Genomic DNA, 22153 nt, shown 5'->3' with positions numbered 1-22153 from the left:
GGTGCGTAGAGAGCTTCATGGAATGAGGCAAAGCAGCTGCACACAAGCGTTACACCAAGTGAAATGTAATGCTTCTGATACATTACTGTGAAACACGACACCACTGAGCAGTGCAGACGCGTTCTCTGGAGAGACAAATTACGCTCCTCCGTCTGGCAATTCATGCTCTCAACTTTGTGGGAACAGTTTGAGGAAGACCCTTTCCTGTTCCAACATGACTGCGCACCAGTGCAAAAAGCCAGGTCCATAAAGACATGGGTGAGCAAGACTGATGTGGAAGATCTTGACTGGCCTGCACTCCTAAACCTTGTGGAAAGCCTTCTCAGAATAGTTGAAGCTCTTATACCAGCAAAGGGGGTCAGACAGTGTGAATTAAGAATGGGATGTCAATCAAGTTCATTTGAAGTCGAGTGGCTTTATTGACATTTCAACCATGTGTAGTGGTACAGTACACAGTGAAATGAGACAACGTTCCTCCAAGACCATGGTGCTACATATGACATATAACAGACAAGCAACCCAAGACTACATAAAGTTGCAAAACAAAAACAAAACAAAGACAGTGCAACACCAGACAGAACAGACACAACAGTGCAATAGAAAAGTGCAACGTAACAGTGAGTTATGCAATATGTGTGTGAAGACAGATGAATATGTAACCCAACTTACGATTTATTATCAAGAATGACCCACTAGCCAGTATCAGAAAATCTAGGATCGGCAGGAGCCCAAGGTATAAACACCAATAAGGAGGGACCACACCAGAGAGACTGTTAGCTTAGCTGCTAGCGGACTTTCCGTCTCGTTATGTCTGCCCTTTTCTCCTTATCAAATTAGGTTTTCCCCACTTCTTACTCACCGATGACATGATGATCAAGGTCAACAGCAAGGGTAGCTGGGAGCTCATTGCTGATTGGCCAAGTAATACAACAACAGATATACTTATTTGTCCACATCTTCCTTTAAACAAAAGAAGAAAGAAATAACTAAATTGTTTACATCATACACTGAAAAATTACTTTCCACTGCTCTTTTTTTCTAGCTGGGCTACAAATACTTTTGGGATTATATAGTAACTTTAGTGGTTTTCTGTCCCTGGTTTATTTGAAGACTTCTCTCCAAAGCCACCGTGAAAACTATGCAGCATTAACATAATAAAACTCAACGTAAGGCACACATGTTTGGCTTGCAGCCTGGAGCAGACTGGGATCAAACCACCGACGTTCTGGTTAGAGGCTGACCTGAGCTACAGCCACCCCATGCAGCTACGTCTGCTGCGGTGCCGTAGCTGCAGTTTTGTAGCTCCAGCGTTGTATCTGCAACTACCTCTCCTACAGTGTTGTCCATACTGCAGCAGCACAGAGATACAAGCAGCTTGTTGATGGGGCCTTTCAGCATGAGAAAAAACAAAATCAAATCCATCAAGGGACTGAGCAGAAATAAACATAGGGGAATATTAACAATAATATGTTGGAAACCAAAACCTGTCGTTCTTGGTAAAACCAGTTCGAAAGCAATAAAGATTAGGGGAAAGAACGTCAGATGATAATTAATAAACAAGAGAACTAAGGTTCCAACAATTCTTCGTTTTTCTTCTGTGGGCACTGAGGTGGCAGCAGGCAGAACTTTGAGGGTCCAAACCAAAGTGAGGATGAACAGGAAAGAAGGGACGAGGGCAAAATAAAGGAAAAAATAAGGAAAAATAAAGAAACAAAGTGAATGAAATCACACAGAACAATGCAACAAGAAGTACAGAGATAATAGACAGGATCAAGACCAGAACAGAGAGCGGCACAGGACATTTAGTTTGTCTGATGCAGTTCCACTGTGGACGGGTGATGACCAAACACCTGCAACACAAGACAAACAGACATTCTGATCATTACAGGAGGACATTTATCTTTAGAGGGACGCTTGAGAATTTGATTTAATGCAATACACACAGAGATAAACAGACAGGTACCTTTCAGTAGCAATGCACATCTTGAAGCTAATACTAGCAAACATAGCACAGCAAAAAATTAGAGGAGAATACTGAAAAATGCGAAATAGTTCACTGTTTGGTTGGATGATGAAAGGGACCATCATGCTGCACTGGACTAGATTGGAGAATAATAATAATAATAGTAGGTGATGGGGTCCTGCTCCTTTTGTACCTGCAGAAAATATTAATGCAACAAGTCACATTGATGCAGTAATGAACATGCCTTTTTGAATTAAAGAGATTTGTTACAGCAAATGAGTTTATTTATTCTGTCTGTGGTTTATCCTGTGATTTAGACTTACGAAAAACTGAAATATGTGTAAAAGCTGCAAAATGGTTTGATGGAATTAAAAAGAGTGACAGATTGGTGACCAGTGCAGGTTTCACTCCACCTCTCACACTGTGACAGCTGGGATAAGCTTCCACTTCAGAAGCAGAAAATGGATGACGGATGAATTCAGAACTAAACTTAATGAACTTGTAACTCATAAAATGAACTTTTAAAGTGACCAAAGTGAAAAGATTTTATAAAACTAGACTGTTTGTAAAAGTGAATTAGTTCAGCAGGAATGAGACATAGAAAGTATTAAAAGTCTTCATTTACGTACCACGAAACACACCCAACAGCTCACTGCCATGGTCAAAGGAAGGCAGGCATAGATGTTTATCAGGACGATTACATGGATTTCATCAAAGCTCTCCATCTGTAGCAGACTTTCTGTATGATGGAGCTGCTATAGAAAAATCCACCCACTCTCTTCTCTTGGCCAAAAGACTTGCCTGTTTGCAACAGGAGGTGTTAAAATAGTGAGCAGATCAACATTGTTGTTATTTTGATGTGAAATTATAGCTAAAGATATTAGAGAAAAAAACAAAGTCTGCTAAAATAAAAACAAAAGTGGAGAAACAAAAGAATGGTTGATTTTATTTTATTTTTTTAATATAGCGCCAAATAACAGCAACTATAATGTAAGGTAAAGACTCCACAATAACAAACCCCTGCAATCATGTGACCCCCTCTGAGCAAGTGTAGCAGCGTTTAAAAAAGACTTGACACCTTTTGGGGCCACAGCACATATTTCACATTAGAAAATCGCAAAGCACAAGACCAAACAAAAATATCACAAAAAGCATTAATTCTCCGTGCACCAGTTTTGGCAGAATTGGCTCGGTTTGTCTCCACAATATCTTTTTTGCTTTCTTCTGACAAATAATCATGCTGGGCCTTCATCTGGGTCGGCATTTCTCCAGGTTCCAAGTCAGAGCACTGCTTTTCCTTTTCAAATATTTATCTACTGCTATTACGCTCTGCGCCGTCTCACAGCATGACTACTATTCAATTTCTTCTTCGTCTTCTTCTGTTCTACTAGCAGTTGGCGACCCATTTAATTAGAGCAGGTATTTGTACTGCCCTCTAGTGGAAGAGAAGGTAATTGTTCTACCCATTTCTCACGCTGATCACTTAGAGCAGTGTTTCTCAAAATGTGGTACGCATACCACTAGTGGTACTTTGGCTCACTCTGGTGATACGCAGGAAATCCCCCCAAACATTTTTTTAAGATTAGATAATATACCATTTTTGAGGTATGCAAAGACGACACAAGAGTTCCCAAGGCTCTTCTTGGGGCCGGAGTCAACCAGAAAACATCTCCCCAAGCATGAGTCCTTTATGAAGTGCAGCCTTTCCTTATCGCCAGCAGTCTCAGCCACTACGGAGCACTGGCGGACTCTGGGCATTAAAACTGCAAGGGCAGCAGACAGCGCCGTCTGCACCGCTGTGGCTTAACTGCCACAGCAAAAATTAAAATGTACAACTCTGCTATCAATATTGACATAAATGACGACAGAAAACTAAACAGCAGTGGCATGTGTAGGGTTACTGAAGTTGGGCTAGCTGGTATATAATTATGTGCTGTGTGGTGGCAAGTGACACAGCTATGGTTAGCATAAAATAAACACAGTGAAGCTGGAGGATGAACACTAACTTTTTTTCACTCGATAAATTTAACGTGACGGTTCCCGATAGTTAGGGACAATGCAATTGCATGGCATGATGCTGTAAATGGACCAAACTTCAGTCAGGAGAACAACTGTAATATAAGGTTAGTCATTAATATACTGATGCATGGGCTGGGCTGTAGTTACATCGTGAGGTTTTAAAAACCTCAGCAGGAACACAGGGAGGCACAGAAACTAGGAAATTTTAAATACAAGTTATAAAGAATATAGCTTAAACCAAAATTACAAACACTACCTCACAGACTCGAACTGTGACCTTAATAATGGATTGGATTTATATAGCGCTTTTCAAGGAACCAAAAGCACTTTTTACAATGCCACTATTCATTCACTCTCTCATTCACACACTGGTGGAGGCAGCTACAGTTGTAGCCACAGCTGCCCTGGGGCAGACTGACAGAAGCGAGGCTGCCATATCGCACCATCGGCCCCTCTGGCCAACACCAGTAGGCGGTAGGGTAAAGTGTCTTGCCCAAGGACACAACGACTAGGACAGAGAGCCCATTATTATTATTCATTATGCTTTTGTATGTTGCTTGACAAAAGTGGCGACCGTGGCTCAGGGGGTTGGGAAGCGTATCTGTAACCGGAAGGTCACCGGTTCGATCCCCGGGCTCTCTGTCCTGTCGTTGTGTCCTTGGGCAAGACACTTTACCCTACTGCCTACTGGTGTTGGCCAGAGGGGCCGATGGCGCGATATGGCAGCCTTGCTTCTGTCAGTCTGCCCCAGGGCAGCTGTAGCTACAACTGTAGCTTGCCTCCACCAGTGTGTGAGAGTGAATGAATAGTGGCATTATAAAGCGCTGTGGGTGCCTTGAAAAGCGCTATATAAATCCAATCCATTATTATTATAAAAGTGAGCTTTTACCCACAAGCTGAAAGGTGTCACAGTAACCACGGTGACTCATATTTCATCCACAAATGTTTCCCTGTGATGTTGCTGTTGCTCATTTCTCATCTCATTTCATACAGGAAACGGGTGAACAATTCTTCTTTGTCTCCATTTTGTTTTTATATTATCAAAAAATTAGTTTGTGTTATTATTAGGTTAAGTTGTAAGCTTTACCACAACAAATGTGAACACAAGCCACAATTGCTCTTCCTGGTATCTGACTGCAGTTGATGCCTGAATTAGTGAATAACATCAAATGTGAACTCTCATCAGTATCATAGTTCTAGAGAAGATCTAACATATTATCACATTTTGTACACTTTAACATAAATATGATGTGTAAGAGAAATTTAGCTGATTAAGGTAAAGACCCTACAACAATGCAAGAAAACAGAGAAAACGACAACAATCATATAACCCCCATATGAGCAAGCCTGGGAAAACTGTAAGAGCACGTACTCTCCTCTTTGAAATAGACTGAGGGTTTCAAAAGAAACAAAAAAACTGAATATTAAATAGGAAACCCTTAAATATATAAAATGCACCTAGTAGTATAGACCAGCGGTCCCCAACCCCCGGGCCATGGATCGTTAACGGTCCATGAGCTGTTTGGTACCGGGCCGCAAGAGTTAAGGCTCGGGTGTGAAATCAATGGTTTTTATCAGTTTTAATTGTTATCTTTTAATCGTTTTTATCATTAACTCCGCTTCCCTGGGTGTTTTCCCATGTGTTATGAATAATCTTCTTTTTTTGGTATCGGTACTGGTTTTATTTTGTTGTATTTGTTGTATTTTAACCTTATAGGGCGGTCCGTGATAATACTGTTGGACATAAACCGGTCCGTGGTGCAAAAATGGTTGGGGACCACTGGTATATACTCCTTGTTGTGGGTAGTATTCTAATTTCACATTTTTAGGAAGACACTATAAGGTGTCTTCTGCTGCTCAGCCTTGTCTCACATTTCCAGAGAAATTGTCCCAGCCACAAACACCTTAAGAAAGGCTTAAGAAAGGCCTAATACACTTTATTTGTATAGCTGCAAGGCTAAAACAGAGCTCGATAAAACACTGGCCTCTGAGGTTAAGAGGACAGGACTGGAAATGATTTTAAAAGAACCCAGCAAACAATAGGCTAAATGAAAAACTGACTTTTCTTAACCTCCAGGTTAAGTTTACAATGAATATAAAACATAACATTTTAAAAGTTTTTGTGATATAAGCATTATGCATCCACAACCAAATCATACAAATATCATAAAGGAAAACGGAAACTGTCCAGAAAATAAACATGTGACCTTTAAGGCAAGGAATTGTTTAATAAAAAAGGGCCAAATTTACAAAGGGACATCACATAATGCATATTGAATATAAAAATACCATATTATTTGCAGATAAAAATCAATGTGGATATGAAGTATCAAACACTATTAACAAGAGCAGAGCTTCTACTGAGAGCACCGCCACTAAAACCTAGACCTGAATTTCATTTCATGGATTATTAAAGGATGGTTTTTGTTTGTTTCTTCATCATTTCTAATCTCTCCCACTGTTTCCTGCACGTTTCTCTCCTTTTATGTCAGTCAGATTATCACACTGGTGTTGTCACTGTTGGTGTCACACTGAGATCTCCTGCAATGTTGTCCATACCGCAGAAACACAGACCTGCCAGCAATCTATCAATGGGCCCTTTACGCATGAAAACAAACAGAACCAAGTCCATAAAAGGACTGAGCAGAAATAAGATGAATGCACCATCAGGAAAGCCCATGCGATATCTAAATGTTGAAGTATAACAAACGGCCATGGGAAAGATCATGAGAAAGTGGTTAAGCAGCAACACAACTAAAGTTCCTAAAACTCTTCGTTTTTCGTCTGTGGGCACTGAGGTGGCAGAAGGAAGAGCTCTGAGGGTCCAAGCAAAACTGAGGATAAACATAGGTGAGAGGTTGAAGACCAAAATAGTGATGAGAAATTGCTGGTTCAAAACTATGCAAAGAGGTGCAGTGATAACACAAAGGATCCAGACCAGAACAGAGACCAGCAAAGAACCTTTAGTTTGTCTGATACAGTTCATCTGTGGGCAGGTGATGAGGAAACACCTGAAACACAAAACAGACAGACATGCATTCATATCACAGTGAACATTTCTCTGTTTAAGGACTCTTTAGAGTATAATGTAATGCTCAGAGACATGTAAATGCACAAAGAGACAGACAGATACCTTTCAGCAGCAATGCACATCTTGAACTCAAGATTAGCCATCAAACCAAAGAGGTAAATACCGATAAAAATAATTTCAGTGGTGTAATATTCATGGTCTTTGTTTGACTTCCAGAAGATCATTACACTGAACTGGATTAGATTGGAGAATAAGAGATTTGTGTAGTAGGTGACCAGAACCTGCTGCCTTCGTACCTGTAGGGAAAATTAAATTATTAATTAGTTTATAAGTTAATTAGTTAATAATTTAATTGATTAATTAATAAGTTAATAATTAATTATTAAGTCACATTAACGCAATGAAACATAGAGTGAGGCACAGAAAGAAAGCAATCCCAATAATGTCTTACATACCACAAAACAAAGCCAAAGGATGAGCAATATAGTCAAAAAAAGGCAGACAGTAATGTCCATCCACATCACCACATCGAAACTCTCCATCTTTATCTAACTTTGTGTGTGGTGGAGTTGCTGTAAAAGAAATATCCGTCCTTTTCTTCAGAAAATAACCTGTTGAATGGAATCGCATGCTGTGAAAAGTTGGAAGGTTAAAAATGTTCTTTTGTAGCCATTAAATTCTGGACAGAAGCATTGGAAAAGATGGAAAGTCTATATGCTTGACTGATAAAAACAAAAATAAGTGATAAAAATGTAATGGTCCTTCAAAACTTGTTTACTCAAATTAAACTGAATGGAAAGGCAGGCCTTAAAGAAGAAATTTACTGGCTCACGCAACGCCAAACCTCAATTTTACACCTATTTAAATTCACTGTCCAAAAATACTTCAGTAGTACATTCACAAACAAAACATATATTATCCAAGTATTTTTTTCTGTAATGTAACTGTAATACTTAATAATGTAACATGAACATTTTATCCATTAGGTGCTAAAAAGTATAAACTTGTAAGTATAAATTTTTATCCTATTGTATATTTTATTCTATTTATTCTACTTTATATAGTATTTTTGTCACGGCTGGCGGAGTGAGCCGTGTGGAGTGGAGGAAAAGGAGGACCCAAAATGCAGCAAACTGACGATATGAGTGAAGTTTATTAACACGGTGGCAGTGGAAAAAACAGGAAATGAAGCATGAGTAATGATAAACCTAAACTGGGAGAAACTAAAGAGCAAACCTGAAGTCCACAAAACGGAGAGCAGAGACGCAAACTAAGGAACAGGGTAACAGACTGACACGGAGTTATGCAGACGAACCGGCAACAGGCAGGAGAACACACAGGGCTTAAATACACACACCAGTAATCAGGGGATGAGACACAGGAGGGCAACACAGCTGGGAGGAATCTGAGCTGACGGAACAGGGGAAACGTAAACTGAGCACACTCACATATGACACAGACCTTCACAATAAAACATCACACGCAGGCTCGACACCGAGAGACAGACAGGAAATAACATATGAAACTAAACCTGCATCTTAAACCCAGATAAACAGAAACATGGAACTCTAATAATAGAAATCATAATCATCACCATAAACATTACCATAACCCGACAAGAGAACAAGAACACAATCCCTGATGCAAACTTAAATCAAAACACAATAACCTCAAAATACTGGGTCCAACGGACCCAGAACCGTGACAATTTTATTCTTATTGTATTCTAATTTTGCTATATAACTTTTGCACTGTCCACTTCCTTTCCTTTCCCACGTGTGGGACTAATAAAGTTTATCTTATCTTATCTTATCTATTCGACTGGTAACTGAATATAGACAAATATAGTTACCACTATATAAAAAGCGCTTTGTGATAACATTATAAAAACAGAATATAAGGTTTGTATCTACTTACTTGCTTCAGGGCCACTTTCAGCTCAGCTAGTTGGTAAAATGAAGGCTATGAAGATTCGATTCACAGACTTAATTTTCCGAGTGAATCTGAACAAGGAAACTGCCTGGGGTGTATCATATGCTCCACCCCATTGACACCCCTACGCGCACACACGCACACATACACACACACACACACACACACTCTCAAATATAATCTCTCTCTATCTCTCTATAATCTGTTACCCAGTGCCTAGTTTGAAGTTTTACTTAATTCTAATTTTAAATATAATAATTCCACTTAATATGTCAAATAAACAACACTTGCACCCACCCCCTGAGCAGGCTCCCTTTCTTCCAGCAAAATGGGAAACAAGACATGAATATGAGGACTCACTCAAACAACTAACTTACCATGAAGTTTTTTTTTAATAATTAAATGATTTATAGCTGCCAACAGGTGGACATGAATGTATACATTTAAAAATATCGTTTATTCAATAGTTCAGCATGAATTCATGATTATATACAGACCTTGTTAGAGTTTGTATTGTTGATTGTCATTTATGCTTACAAATATTCAACCATGTATACTTAGAGGCATATAATTAATTGTGTGTGATCTTTAACAGGCTGCAAAGGCTTGGTGTGTATTCCACACTAGAATGCACACCCACATCCTGGGAGCACGAGAGAGGTCATACCTTCTCTTATTGTTTTATGGTAGGATTAACGTAGTTACGTCTGTTCTAGTCTAAGTGCTTTTTGTGTATAAATGAACTGCTGGACTTCCTTACTGTGTTATCTAGGATGAGGGGGGGTTTACCCTCTTCCTGACCAAGGATGTTTGCTTGTGTGCTTTTATGACCCTTTGATCAGCAGTACCCACACACACACACACACACACATACACACACACACATCCACCACATACGCCAACACACACACAGGCAAGGTACTCTTTGTTTGTATGTAGACGTCATATGTTAATGAACCTATGCATATTCATGTAACCTCAATAAAAGGACAGTGGTACGGGAGAACGGACGAGAGCAACTGGGGTCAAGCGAAGGAACGGCGCCTGTCCGGTTCTCTCCCGTGCACGAGAAACATGAAGAACTTTGCCTACTTGTGTCTTGCTTTGCAGTGTAATTATATTGCCTTCAACGTTCCAGCGGATGGGTTCAAGCTACAAACCTATCAGACCTAGATTCATTTCATTTGCTCTTTGAACTTATCCATGTTTCAGTGTGAGGATGTAAATGACAGACAGGAAGTTGGATTAGTGTTTGAATAAAAACCTCACATATTTATATAATTTATGCTGTTGAACATTAGATGTAAAAGCCAGAATAAATTATAGGTTCAATGTTTAAATCAGTGTCTAATCAAAATGTGAAATGTTCACTCTTGATCAGCACATACACAGTAGACTGGGATGGTAAAGCATTAACGGCGTGAGGGCCACGGGGCGGTAATCGTTCAGGCTGGTGACGGGAGACTTCTTCTGCACTGGGAAGATTGTGGCTGATTTTAGACAGGATGGGATGGCGGCCTGATCCAGTGAGAGGTTGAAGAGTCTGGTGTAGATGAGATAATAAGAAAAGATGAAAAAAACTATTAATTAACTATTTAACTTTTTTTGTTAAGTTAAGGCCTGATCCGTCTGAAATTCATAGCCAGTGCTCTGACACGGTGCCATCAATCTTTGAATGCTGAAAAAGCACAGTGTATCCAGGAAACACATTATATGCTGCAATAAATGCACTGCCCAAGTGTCCCCTCTCCCCACTGCCTTTCAGCAACAGACAGCAGCAAACAGGTCGTCAGAGGAGGCCGAGATGATGATTAAGTTTAACATTTTCTACAATATTGACAAAGCACTTTAAGCACAAGTTTGTTAGTTAATAATTTAGAAATTAATATTGTCTGTATGGACTTCCCCCCCCAAAGAAAGTGCACATGTAAAACTGCGGTGTTAAGAGATGCGGTTGAAAAATTTGAGTGCGCCTAACTTTTGTGCGCCCATGGCAAAAAGTTAGTCTAGAGTCCTGGATTGAATAAAGAATTATAAATGTTTTGACCACTCCTGAGTCGGGTTTTCTCTGTTCTATCATGGGGATCAAAGACTCGGGTTTAATAGTTGGCATTGAAGATGCCAAATCTCTGATAAATTCAACTTTAACTTCAGGTGGTCCTGCAGGCTGAGCAGACGTTTGTCTTCCAGCACAACACAAAACAGTGACTTGACTATAATGATTAACTCTGATGGTGCAAAACACTGCCTGACTACTGAATTTGTAAAATCACTGAAACACCTTGCAGAAACCCCAAAAATAATTACAGATATTTGAAATTATAGTTTATTTAACAGTTTACCGTGATCTGGATCATACAGAAACCTACTTTCACTTCCTTTGCTTTTTGCAGAACGTCTCTGCAGCTGCTTCAATGTGGGGAGGTGAGGGGCAGGAAGTTGGTGTAGCGTGCGAATAAGACCTGGGGGGGAGGGGGACCTGAAACTGTAATTGGAAGATTAAATGAAACACAATAAAAAAGGAAATATCTTTAGTTTTGGTATTTATTAATTTGGCAACATTTGTTATCACAAAGGGCCTGACAGGCTTTTATGGATGTGTTTGTAGGGCTTTCGGATGTCAGCTGCTTTCAAAATGTTGTGCTTATTTCGTAATATCTCTACTGATTTTGCTCAATGTCAATTTTGACAAAAAAATCAAAGTTACACTCGCAGTAGCACAGGAACAGAGCGGGAGGGAGAGAGAGAGAAAGAGAGCAGGGACAACAACGTCACATTAGAAAGGTATATGATCATCCACAACTATTTTCAGTTGCAAATGATAAAGGATTCAGAAAGTTTATTCATGCAGGTCCATATGACAGAGAATGTGCATCTTCTTTTTGTTTTCATATTTTAATTTATATTTAATTGTGTTGTGGTTTGCAGTGTTTTGTGTTGTTTCATTTTAAATTTGTTTAAAAGGAAAATCTGAAAATTTAAATAGTTCAAAGTTGAAATGTGACTAGTTGGTTTTTGTATTATATGGTTTATCTATTACATTTTATGTGGAGTGAATAAATAAAAGTATATTTACGGTGGCCCCTAGACACATACAAACTCCAAAACACGTACAAAACACAACAGAAGTGCTCCAGGATGCTGGGCGCAGTGTTGAGCTTTTGTTCATAGAGGCTACACAAGCCAGCAAGTACCAACGACCGATTTGGTGTGTGGTAGTAATAGGTAAACGAAGTTTTATTATTTGAATATATATGAGTGCTTGTGTATAAATACACAAACAATACACATATGCTTTCAGTTGTGTAATTTAAGTGATCTAGTAGCTCTGTTTAGGAAGTTCAGTTCATGCTAGAAATGTGTTTTGGAGTTTGTACGTGTTTTGTCTCTAGGGGCCACCGCATATATTTATATATAAACATATAGAAATAAAACCACTTTTTTTTTTACATTAGTAATTCCTTTTGTGCATAATTTTATATTATTGTTTATAATAAATTAATGAAAGCAACAAAACAACCTGAAGAGCCAGTTCGGAGCCGAAAGAGCCGGCTCTTTTTAGTGATCCGAGCTGAAAGAGCCAGTTCTCTAAAAAGAGCCGGAAATCCCATCACTACTATACTAAGTACAGGCCATTCACCGTTTTACATTTGAATCCAAGGACTGGAAAGAAAGTCAACATACCTGACAACTGACACAGTTATCATATGTGTATATCTGTACACATATGATAACTGTGGTGAGTACATATTACTGGTTAATACATACATTTTAACTGTGAGGGTCCTGGGTCAGTGACCTAGTGTTTTGAGTTTTGCATTTTGCATTATTTTTGTCAGTATTTATCATTGCTAGTCTTTTGGTTTCAATGTTAGCGTTCGTAGTATTCTGGTTTCTGTCTCTGTGTTCCATGGTTGCTCTGTCTCCCCTGTCAGCCATATTCCCTTGTCAAGTCCGCGACTATGTGTTATGTTTCCTGTTTTACTTTGCAAGTCTGTGTCTCATGTCAGTGTGTCTTTTGCTTCCCCGGGTCTTGTTGCGCTTGCTTACTCCCAGGTGTACTCTCCTCCTGTGTCTCATTCTCTCGTTATCCCTCCGTGTATTTTAGCACTGTGGTTTCCTTGCTCTGTGTCACATCGTGTGTGAAAGGCTCTCCGTGTTCCCTGTCCCTGGTTTCCTTGAGTTTTTAGTTTTAGTTTCTCAGTAATCTTTTGCTAGTTTTCAATTAAAGGATTTTGGTTCATTTTTTGTGCTTGCATTTTGAGTTCACTTTTTTGTGTGTGAGTCCTGCATTTGGGTCCGCCTGCTGCCTACCACAGCCTCACATGACATTAACTAACGTCAAAGTCAAATGCTTAGTGCGAACCACTCATGTACTCCAAGGCCAATCAGTTGTTACGATCCATGAAAAGTTGTTGGTAATATTAAGTTTGGGGGTGGCGTCATATTTGGTGTGAGCTTGAGCCAAGCTTGAGCTTCTTTTTTTTTTAACTTGAGCTGTTATTAATATCTACTATGACTCAAAACTTTGAAATATATCCTCATAACTATGGACAGCTAATAAACAGACAGACAGAACAGATTACATTCTCCCTCTGAACAAAACATAAACATGATTATATAAATACAAAATGGAGGCGATGAGGAATTGAAAAACCATCTCCCGTAGGAGCAAAAGTAACCACACATCACTGTGACAGTGTTCATCTTGTTAATAAAAGTTTGTGTTTGTCCAGCGTGGACACACAGTTGAAACTCGGATTGTGCAGAAATGTTTGATGATGATGATGCCATACATGTGAAAGTACACATTGTCCTCCTGTCTGAAAGTGTTTGTGTCTTTCTGCAAAGCAAAAGGTGTAACTGTGTGCCCCCAGTGTTGTAAAGCAGCGGTCCCGTGAGTCGTTTGGTACCGGGCCGCGAGAGTTGAGGCTCAGGTGTGAAATGTCTGGTTTTCAGGGTTTTTATCGGTTTTCAGCGTTATTTTGTTATCGTTTTTATCGTTAACTCGGTTTTCCTGGGTCTTTTCACGTGTGTTATGAATAAATCTTCTTTTTTTCTGTACCGGTACTAGTTTTATTTTGTTGTATTTATCCGCGACACCTTAAAGGCCGGTCCGTGAAAATATTGTCGGGCATAAACCGGTCCGTAGCGCAAAAAAGGTTGGAGACCGCTGTTGTAAAACCATCGTAATTCTAAGAGAATGACTTGTTCTGCATTTACGGTGTATGTGATGAAAATATCCTACATACATATTTTATTTTTAAAAAGCATATCCAATTTTCAGTATAAGATAACATATGAGGGCTCTTTTTCATTAATGTATTTTCATTGAGGTTTGTCAGTCCTTAAATAGGCGCCTCTGGAGCATGTCACGTTATTGTCCTGGAAGATCATATGGAACATTAAGCACACAGTGCACATAGTCTGAAGTGTTTAAAGACCATCTAAAGTCTTTGTCTTTCCCTGATGAACATCTATGGAGTCATTTTGTTCCTACATTCTGTCTCATTAGGTGTAAGAAACATTAAAATGTTTTGTCTTATATAACGTATTATAGTCTTATATACAATGTTTTAAAGTTGACTTTAAAAGTCTGCATTCATTTAGCACTTACTGTAAAATGTCTGTATGCTTAAAGTACTGCCTGATATTTCACTTCCAGATGTGGATAATCTTAGCTGTCTGGTTGCAATTCTAGAATTGACATTAATGGCAGCAAAAGTTGGGAAAAGTCACGTTTACTTTGGTGAACAGAGGAGACGATTTAAAATATACAGTCAAGAAACAAAATAGTAAAAACATTGCAGCTGTTTTAAAAAGATAATTCAACTCTTCTTGGAAGGCTTTCTACAAGGTTTAGGAGTGTTTATGGAAATTTATGGCCATTCTTCCAGAAGCACATTTTTTTAATACAGTTAATATTTGTGAGGGTTGATTTGCTGGATTTCTCTGTGTTTCTAACAGTGTGCTTGTAATTTGTTTTCCCCCTTTTGTCTGTGTTACATAAGTCATCACATCAACAACCAGCATGTTATCTGAAGCTCTTTCTGCTGCAGTGTTCTCCGCAGCACAGAGATGACAGCAGCTTGTGAATGGAGCCTTTCCACGTGAGAAAAAGAAAATTCATGAAAGGACCAAACAGAAACAAACTCAGGTAGAGCTGATGGAAAGGAAAATAAATGGCATAATCAGGTGAAATTCTTCCAATTGTTACAGTGATGAATATAGGAATATAGCAGAAAGCTGCATATATGCACCTCAGTCTATGATTTTATTTGGCGTACCACTTCATGACTAAGCTGTTGTCGTTCCCAATCGCTTCCACTTTGTTATAACACCACTAATAATCCTTTTCCACTAGTGCCCACTCAGCGCGACTCGGTTTTTTGGTTTCCATTAGCTAGTACTATTAGGTACCAGGTACTTTTTTTAGTACTCGCTCCGTGATATGAAGTAAGCTGAGCCGATCTGAAAACCTGAGCCTGCATGCCACCAAGCATTTAGTCGTGAAGAAGTTTCGTGGCTGGACTTGTTGCAGGTGGCATCCTATCATGGTACCATGCTGGAATTCATTGAGCACCTCAGAGCGACCTATTCTTTCACAGATGATTGTAGAAGCGGTCTGCAGGCAGAGGTGTTTGATTTTGCACACCTGCGGCCATGGAGGTAATTGGAACACCTGAATGCAATGATTTGAATGTGTGAGTGAATACGTTTAGAACAATACTGTACATCGTGTGATGAGAGCTCTTCTACGCATTTTGTTTTGGCTAAGGTGCTTAAGTAGCCCACATTAAATTTAGCTGTAGGCCTTTTACAGTGACTCAAGAATTGAGGATTAGTAAGTAAACTTCCAGCAACTCTGGATTTTCAGCATTACAAAGAAGTTCATTTCCTGTTGGGGTACACAATCACGTGAAACTTAGACTGATCAGGCCTAACATTATGACCACTAACAGGTCTCTTAAAACTAGGTCCCTTTTGTGACATAGAGTTTTTGTTTACAGATTACGAACATCGTGAATCCCGTATTTCACTAAGCCCAAGCACAACAGATGGTTAAATTCACTGTTGTCCTCTCATTTTACCATCTACCAAAAATTAACTCTTCATCACGTCATTTAATCCTGAACTAGCGAGATTTTGATGTATTTTGGTTTTAATGACTCTAAACTAAATTAAATGTTTTGTTTAGATAAGCTAATTTAACAATTTAATTGTTTACTTTGTATTATAACCACTCATGTGATAACTGGTTGATAACAGCCTGATAACAGACGCTTTGTAGAGATCTCCGCTGGTTTATTTACGAGTTCTAATATCCGCCTGTACGCCTTACATGTGAACGCAACACAAAGCACGCATGTGCAGTTTCTTGTCGAAGCCGATTGGTTCGTTTCAAACTCAGAGCGCCGTCCTGTTATTTTGTTTAGCTCTACGTTGGTTAGCATAGAAAAGAATATTCTTCTGTTTTAGCGCCCGATGTTCCAGATATAACAGCAACGTGAGTATGTTTGTCGAGTAGTATCCCAATGTAACGGTTACTGTCCGACTCCTGTTTCGGAAAAGATACCGGACAAGTGTTAAAAAGTGTTGTGATTGTTAACTGACAGGTGCGGCTCCTTGTCAAGTGAAGAGTGGCACTAATCAGAAATTTGTGATACATCAATGAAAAGTGCACGAGTGTCTGGAATAGACGTCGATGATACAGTGATGACGTTTGGCTGTGACTTGGCAAAAACGCTCACAAATCTATTGTTACGGTGTTTTCCCCTGCAGTGCTAACCATTGTTGTTAGCTGGCTAACTTAGCAGTTAAATCGTAGCAATGAGCTAATCAGTCGCTGGCTAACGAAGCTGACTCACTTCTTTTGTTTATTTATTTGTTTGCCGAATTCACAGCGACCCTCCGAAACGCCTGCTTTTTGAAGGGCGGGATTTGCACCAACTTGATGACCATACTAAATTGATAAATGTCATGTTTTTGTACAGCGAGATGTGTATGTGTGATCATTTAGCCCTGTGGGCTGTTTTGACAGTTAATTTTTAAATCTACAGTTGCTTTCTCATTTTATTGTTGTTGTTGCAGGATGATGGAATCATGCCCTGACAAGGCTGATAAGCAGCAACAGGTAGCAGCTGACGTTTTGAAAGGGGCGCACTTATCAGAAGTTGGCACCTTACCAGACTCACAGGTAAACCAGGTCTTTTATACAGTGCGGACATAAACGCTTGTGTTGACCATACGGGTGACTGTGTGACAGAAATAAAGTGATACCGGGTACCTACTATGTTTAAAACATTATGAAGTGTTTACAGCAGCATGCGCACACTTGGCTGTACACCTGGGGGTTTCGTGCCTAAGAATCGGTCCAAGCACACACTCTATTAAACAGAAATGTGTACAGATTCAGCCTATTTTGGGCCATTTTCTAAACATTTCTATCCACAATTCTTCAATAACTGCACCCCAAATGTCTCCATGCAGTCAAAACCTTGTACATAAAAAAATATAAATCACAATCACAGTCAGAAAGACTATCCCCAAGGTTCAATTAAGATACAACAGAGCAGCATGATGTTGAAGATAAAGACGGGGCATAAACAGGCAATAAGAGTGAGATAATAAATACACAGAATATACATCATATACACGGTTTTAAAATTAAAGTGACTGAATATAACTGACTGAAAATAGATAATTTATTAAATATGTTACAAACAAAACTAGGATTTCATTGATGTAACTTTTCCTGGACTGATACTGACTTGTTATTTTTAGTAATAAAGGAGCTGATATATATTTGCTGTCAAATAAATAATAATTTAATGTTGGTGTCCAAATTTAGACTAAAACAGTTCACCAGTCATTCAGTGTGTTATTTGTTAACACAGGGAACACTGTTATTCAGAAGCAGTGTTAAATGGGACTAATAACCAAAACAAGTAAGTATGTCAGGGGATTTGAATGGCCAGCTAAAGTTTGCCTGTGAAGCAAAGTGGTGGATTGTTTTCACAGTAACCGAAGCGTACGAGGTAACTGAAGGAACGTCTGCTCAGAGGTGTGGAAAGTTCAGCAGGAGGACAATGCTGGTGGTGAAGGACTCAACAGGGCAAATACATCAATTAGTTTTTCAGCTATAAATAGATGACTCTAGCACTTAAAAAAAAAAAAAAAAGTATTCGCAGATTTAGTCCCAGCTGTCTCCATTTTTGATTTCACAACAGCAGTGAAAGTTACTGCTGTAGATTATGTTGAAGCCACAGTCTTGGTTCTTAGAGACCCGCAGGGAGTGACGGAGATGTTGAGTAGCTGAAGCCGGGTGGAGTTTGAGAATAAAGTTTTCTAAAGTGGACGAGAGCAGCGCTTTTTTACTGTGATTGCAATTAAAAAGCCATCAAGAGTCTTTTATCAAACCACCTGATCAACAAGCATCCTTTCACTGGTCCCATCCCCCGGCTCTTGGTTCCACATGTGCCCGAAGAAAGACAACGTTAAAACCAAAGCTGTCAGAATGCAGACGAACTAGTTTAGTTTAGTTGAGCCATCTTTAAATTTGGCTGAATTCCTTTTAAACTTTGCTGCAGACTGATGGGAGACATCCGCTCTCTCCTCTTTCAGAGGTATTTGTACAGATACCAGAAAAGTGTCTAAAATATTGGTAAAAATGGCAGCGCTGCTGTCACTGTTTCTTAGAAAGCAAGAAATGATGTCCCAGTGTTGCATTTAATGACATTATATGCATCATTTGATTGGCAGCGTATTTGAGATAAATGGTTTTTATCTGACAGCCAAACAACTTGCATTACATGTGAACAGACTGATATAACTGGACACAAACACTAATAACACGTTTCAGCCTGGTTAGTATTATTTATGTGTAAATAATCTTGTTTGCACTGTCACAGCTCTGCCTTTCTGCTGCTTCCTAATTTCAGTTCATGTCGCATAAATTCACAGCAAGTCGCCTCAAAATGCTTAATGTGGTTAAGGTAAAGAGCAAAGGGAGAAACCCCAACGATCACATGACCCCATATAAGCCAGCGCTTATCACAACATTGCAGCATTTACCTAGTGGTTTACTTATCTTCATGTGTGCAGTCTGAGGCTGTCATTGTTCTCTAGTTTAGCCATGCAAATGCCACTTTGTGTGCTTTCTTGTTCTTTTATGTTGTTTTAAGTCTATCTTTCCTGTTTCTGTTTATTTATTTATTTTTATATAAAGACTGTACCTTCCAGGAACAATAAGGGCAAAAAACATGCCACTTTTATATGATGCACTCACATGTACATGTTAAACATTGTTCACTGGCCCTTCTTAAATGAAACAAATAATAGAAATAGAGATGACGTGTTTTTCTGTCGGCCACAGAGCAGCCAGTGCAGAAAGGGGAAGAAATAATGCTGAATATCGTTAAATAATCGGATGGATTCTAAATCAGATCCAAGAGTTCAGGTTCTTATGGCTTCATACTTTTAGTGTGAAAGGGAGGAAAAAACCACTGAGTGGCAGATGGAACCAATAAAAGACAAAAAAAATTCAATTAAGGATACAAAAAAGTGGAAGTTATAATACTAAATGAATAACATGGTAACAGTAAATTATATTAAGATTAAGACACTAAATTGAATGGATTGAAACTTTATAAGTAACATAGTCCACTGTTCCACAGACGATTGTTCAGCGACTGTTGGCGGGGAGGCTGGGAGACCTGGAGGCAGAATGTGGTGTTAATATGCAACAAAATTATGTCAGGATGTTTCAAGAAAGTTTACTGAACAGTGATTTGTTGACGTTTGCAGACAGTAGGAAACGTAAATGATGTAAACGTTCTATCCTTACACACTCCCAAATTTGACGTGTCAGTTTACTGAATATGTAACCCCACTTGTTTACTTTTCCTGTCATATGAAGTGTAACTAGTGTGATTTGTTTACATCTGGGTCTCACATCACCAGCTTCTTCAGCGTGTTTGAAGTAGCTCCTTCTTAGGTACAAAATCATCATCCGAGGCTGACGCGTGGCTCTCAGACATCCGGGCTTGTCTCATTGCACCAAGGAATATAAACGCATGACGTTTATAATATAATGTATTGTGGAGCTGATGCATGGAATGCGATGTTTTCCCGTTGGCTTTGTACAAGAGAGCTGGTGTGTTTAAAACAAGCAAAAACATTTTAATGTGCAGTCCAGCTCTGCTGCGACATTTGTGTCGGTGCCTCTGACCAGTGTCTGGGAAGGTTTGGGACTGCAGTGCATGTGGAAATGGGATTAGGTGTTTTAGTCTGGCAGGGACCCCTAGAACCTTCAACCTGCCACGCTGCCACATTTTTGTAATGTTTTTACATTTTAGGTAAGATTAAAACATTAAACTGGAAACAGTGGAGCTTTTTTGCACCCAAGTCAAATTCAAGCTTTCATTTACTCTGTTTCTTCAGTGTGTTGAGTTGGGTAAGATGCATATATTTGACTATTAAGATATTAGGGTACTTGGTTATACATTTTGGGATTTGGCAAGCAGCAAACTCCCGATGTGAAGAATTAAGCCAAAAACTGCAGTTCCTCTAAGAGGCTCCAGAAGTGGTCCAGTCCCTGTAGGCTCCCATGTTGAAAACTTTACAGCACAAATGAACATGTTAACCTTTCAGCCTTGGTGTTGGTGCAGGCCTCAGGTTCAGACTCGGAGGTAATGAAACTGTTTTGCTGATGTTAAAAACATGTGCAGGCCCCCAATTTCCCACAGAGGAAACTGATTATGAACCAATAATGAAGTGTTAATGGAACCTTATGTATAAACACCTACATATCCATCCATGGCCTGTTGTGCAAACTGAACGTAACACCAAAAATCTCATCGTTCACTTTGTGATTTTTCACTGAAATCCGATGTTTCCTGCAGGATTCCTGCACCGAGGAGAAAGAACACCTTCAGGTCTACCTCCGAGTCCGACCTTTCACCTCAGCAGAGACAAACAGTGGAGAGTCTCAGGTAAAAAAAGAATGAAGTCATGGACGTGAGAGTAATTAATATGCTGGATATTGATTGGAACTGAATTTGTGTTCAGAGTGCAGACACCGAATTCAAAGGCCATCGAATAAACAGAACAGGCTTTGTTATGTGGTGGAGAACTTCTTCCACAGTGTCAGAATGATGAGGTTCTGCTGATGCTTCTGCAGATCATGTTAAGTGAATGTAAACTGAACCAGAATAACCCCCGTCTGTGTTCCTCCTGCTACTTATTCATTCACTAACAGGACTGTGTTACCATCGAGCTCCCTGACACAGTTCTGCTCAAGCCTCCCAGTTCGTCCCTCTCAGCAAGACTGAGCACCGACAAAGGTTTTCCACAGACTGGACAGCACTTCCAGTTCTCTCAGGTTGGTGTTTCCTGGTGTCACAAAGTGTTTTTATCATCGACGCCCACAGAAAGATTCTGATGTTCCTTATAAATGATCCATACCCTGTCCTTTTTGCTCAGTCTCAGGCCAGAATGTTGGAGAATTCCTCATATTTAAATATGAGACGATAAGTTTACCGTCAGTACAGCTGTGCCTTTTTCCTTCCTTGGACAGGTGTATGGCCCTGAGACAACACAGAGGGAGCTGTTCGCAGGCACGGTGAAGGATTTGGTGAAAGATGTTCTCGAAGGCAGAAACTCTCTGGTTTTCACTTATGGAGTCACAAATGCTGGGAAGACCTTTACATTCCTCGGTATGTGGCAGTCCCTCATGTCCTGAAGTGCATCACTTTTTATGTCATGTATGAAAACCATCTGACTGATGCCATCTTGTGGTGGATCAGTGTAACAGCAACAAACACTCATGATTGTGAGTCCACTGTCTTCAACACTGGATCTCGTCCAGCTGCTGTCTTGAACCTGTTTTGATGAACTCTGTACTCTAACATGGAAAGACATTTAAAGAAAAAAGAAATAACAGTTGAGCCGTTTAACTCATCTAAAATTGATGTGCAAGAGTTAAAGCTTACTAGCTTTACTTAGCAAGTCGCAATTCAAACTTTGGCTAGCTTCACTTTTATATACGACTGCCAGGACTATTCGACAGAGTCGCTGAGTTTTCCTTTTAAAAAATAATTTCTTTTCTTTTCCTTTGGAGGTATTTGATCTCATTAAACAGCCTGTATGGCTTTCATACTCGGGCTTGTGGAGCAGCCTGTAGAAGTGAGATCAGAATCAGTGTTTTG

The 22153-nt window shown here is 39.5% G+C and overlaps 2 protein-coding genes across 7 annotated transcripts in view; one reads left to right on the top strand and one right to left on the bottom strand.

The window, feature by feature from the left end:
* Positions 1-5658: 5658 nt before the first annotated feature.
* LOC102313804 lies at positions 5659-9021 on the bottom strand. Of its 2 annotated transcripts, XM_042226478.1 has the most exons (4): positions 8931-9021; positions 7469-7624; positions 7116-7309; positions 5660-6993 (listed from the first exon to the last, which is right to left on the bottom strand). In XM_042226478.1, the coding sequence occupies exons 2-4, from the start codon at positions 7553-7555 to the stop codon at positions 6483-6485; spliced, it is 792 nt and encodes a 263-aa protein (XP_042082412.1). In that variant the 5' UTR covers positions 7556-7624; positions 8931-9021; the 3' UTR covers positions 5660-6482. The 2 variants fall into 2 exon arrangements, with proteins under 2 accessions (XP_005937068.2, XP_042082412.1); XM_005937006.3 differs by lacking the exon at positions 8931-9021 and having other exon boundaries at positions 5659-6993; positions 7469-8729.
* Positions 9022-14956: 5935 nt separating this feature from the next.
* Positions 14957-22153, top strand: part of kif20ba (kinesin family member 20Ba) — a 57917-nt gene continuing 50720 nt past the window's right edge. For 3 of the 5 annotated variants that reach the window (XM_042226485.1, XM_042226486.1, XM_042226484.1), the window contains exons 1-5: positions 14957-15102; positions 17037-17142; positions 20849-20938; positions 21205-21327; positions 21523-21661. In XM_042226485.1, the coding sequence (XP_042082419.1) occupies positions 15041-15102; positions 17037-17142; positions 20849-20938; positions 21205-21327; positions 21523-21661 (520 nt within the window). In that variant the 5' untranslated portion in view covers positions 14957-15040. Of the gene's footprint in view, positions 15103-15703; positions 15790-16306; positions 16453-17036; positions 17143-20848; positions 20939-21204; positions 21328-21522; positions 21662-22153 lie in introns of those variants that run through there. The other 2 variants (XM_042226489.1, XM_042226488.1) reach the window with 2 other exon arrangements.

The sequence above is a fragment of the Haplochromis burtoni genome, unplaced genomic scaffold (assembly GCF_018398535.1).
Source record: "Haplochromis burtoni strain Fernald_Lab_line unplaced genomic scaffold, NCSU_Asbu1 Contig_214, whole genome shotgun sequence".
Taxonomy (NCBI): Eukaryota; Metazoa; Chordata; class Actinopteri; order Cichliformes; family Cichlidae; genus Haplochromis; species Haplochromis burtoni.
The sequence above is the reverse complement of the archived record's forward strand: the minus strand, read 5'-3'. Positions and strand labels throughout refer to the sequence as shown.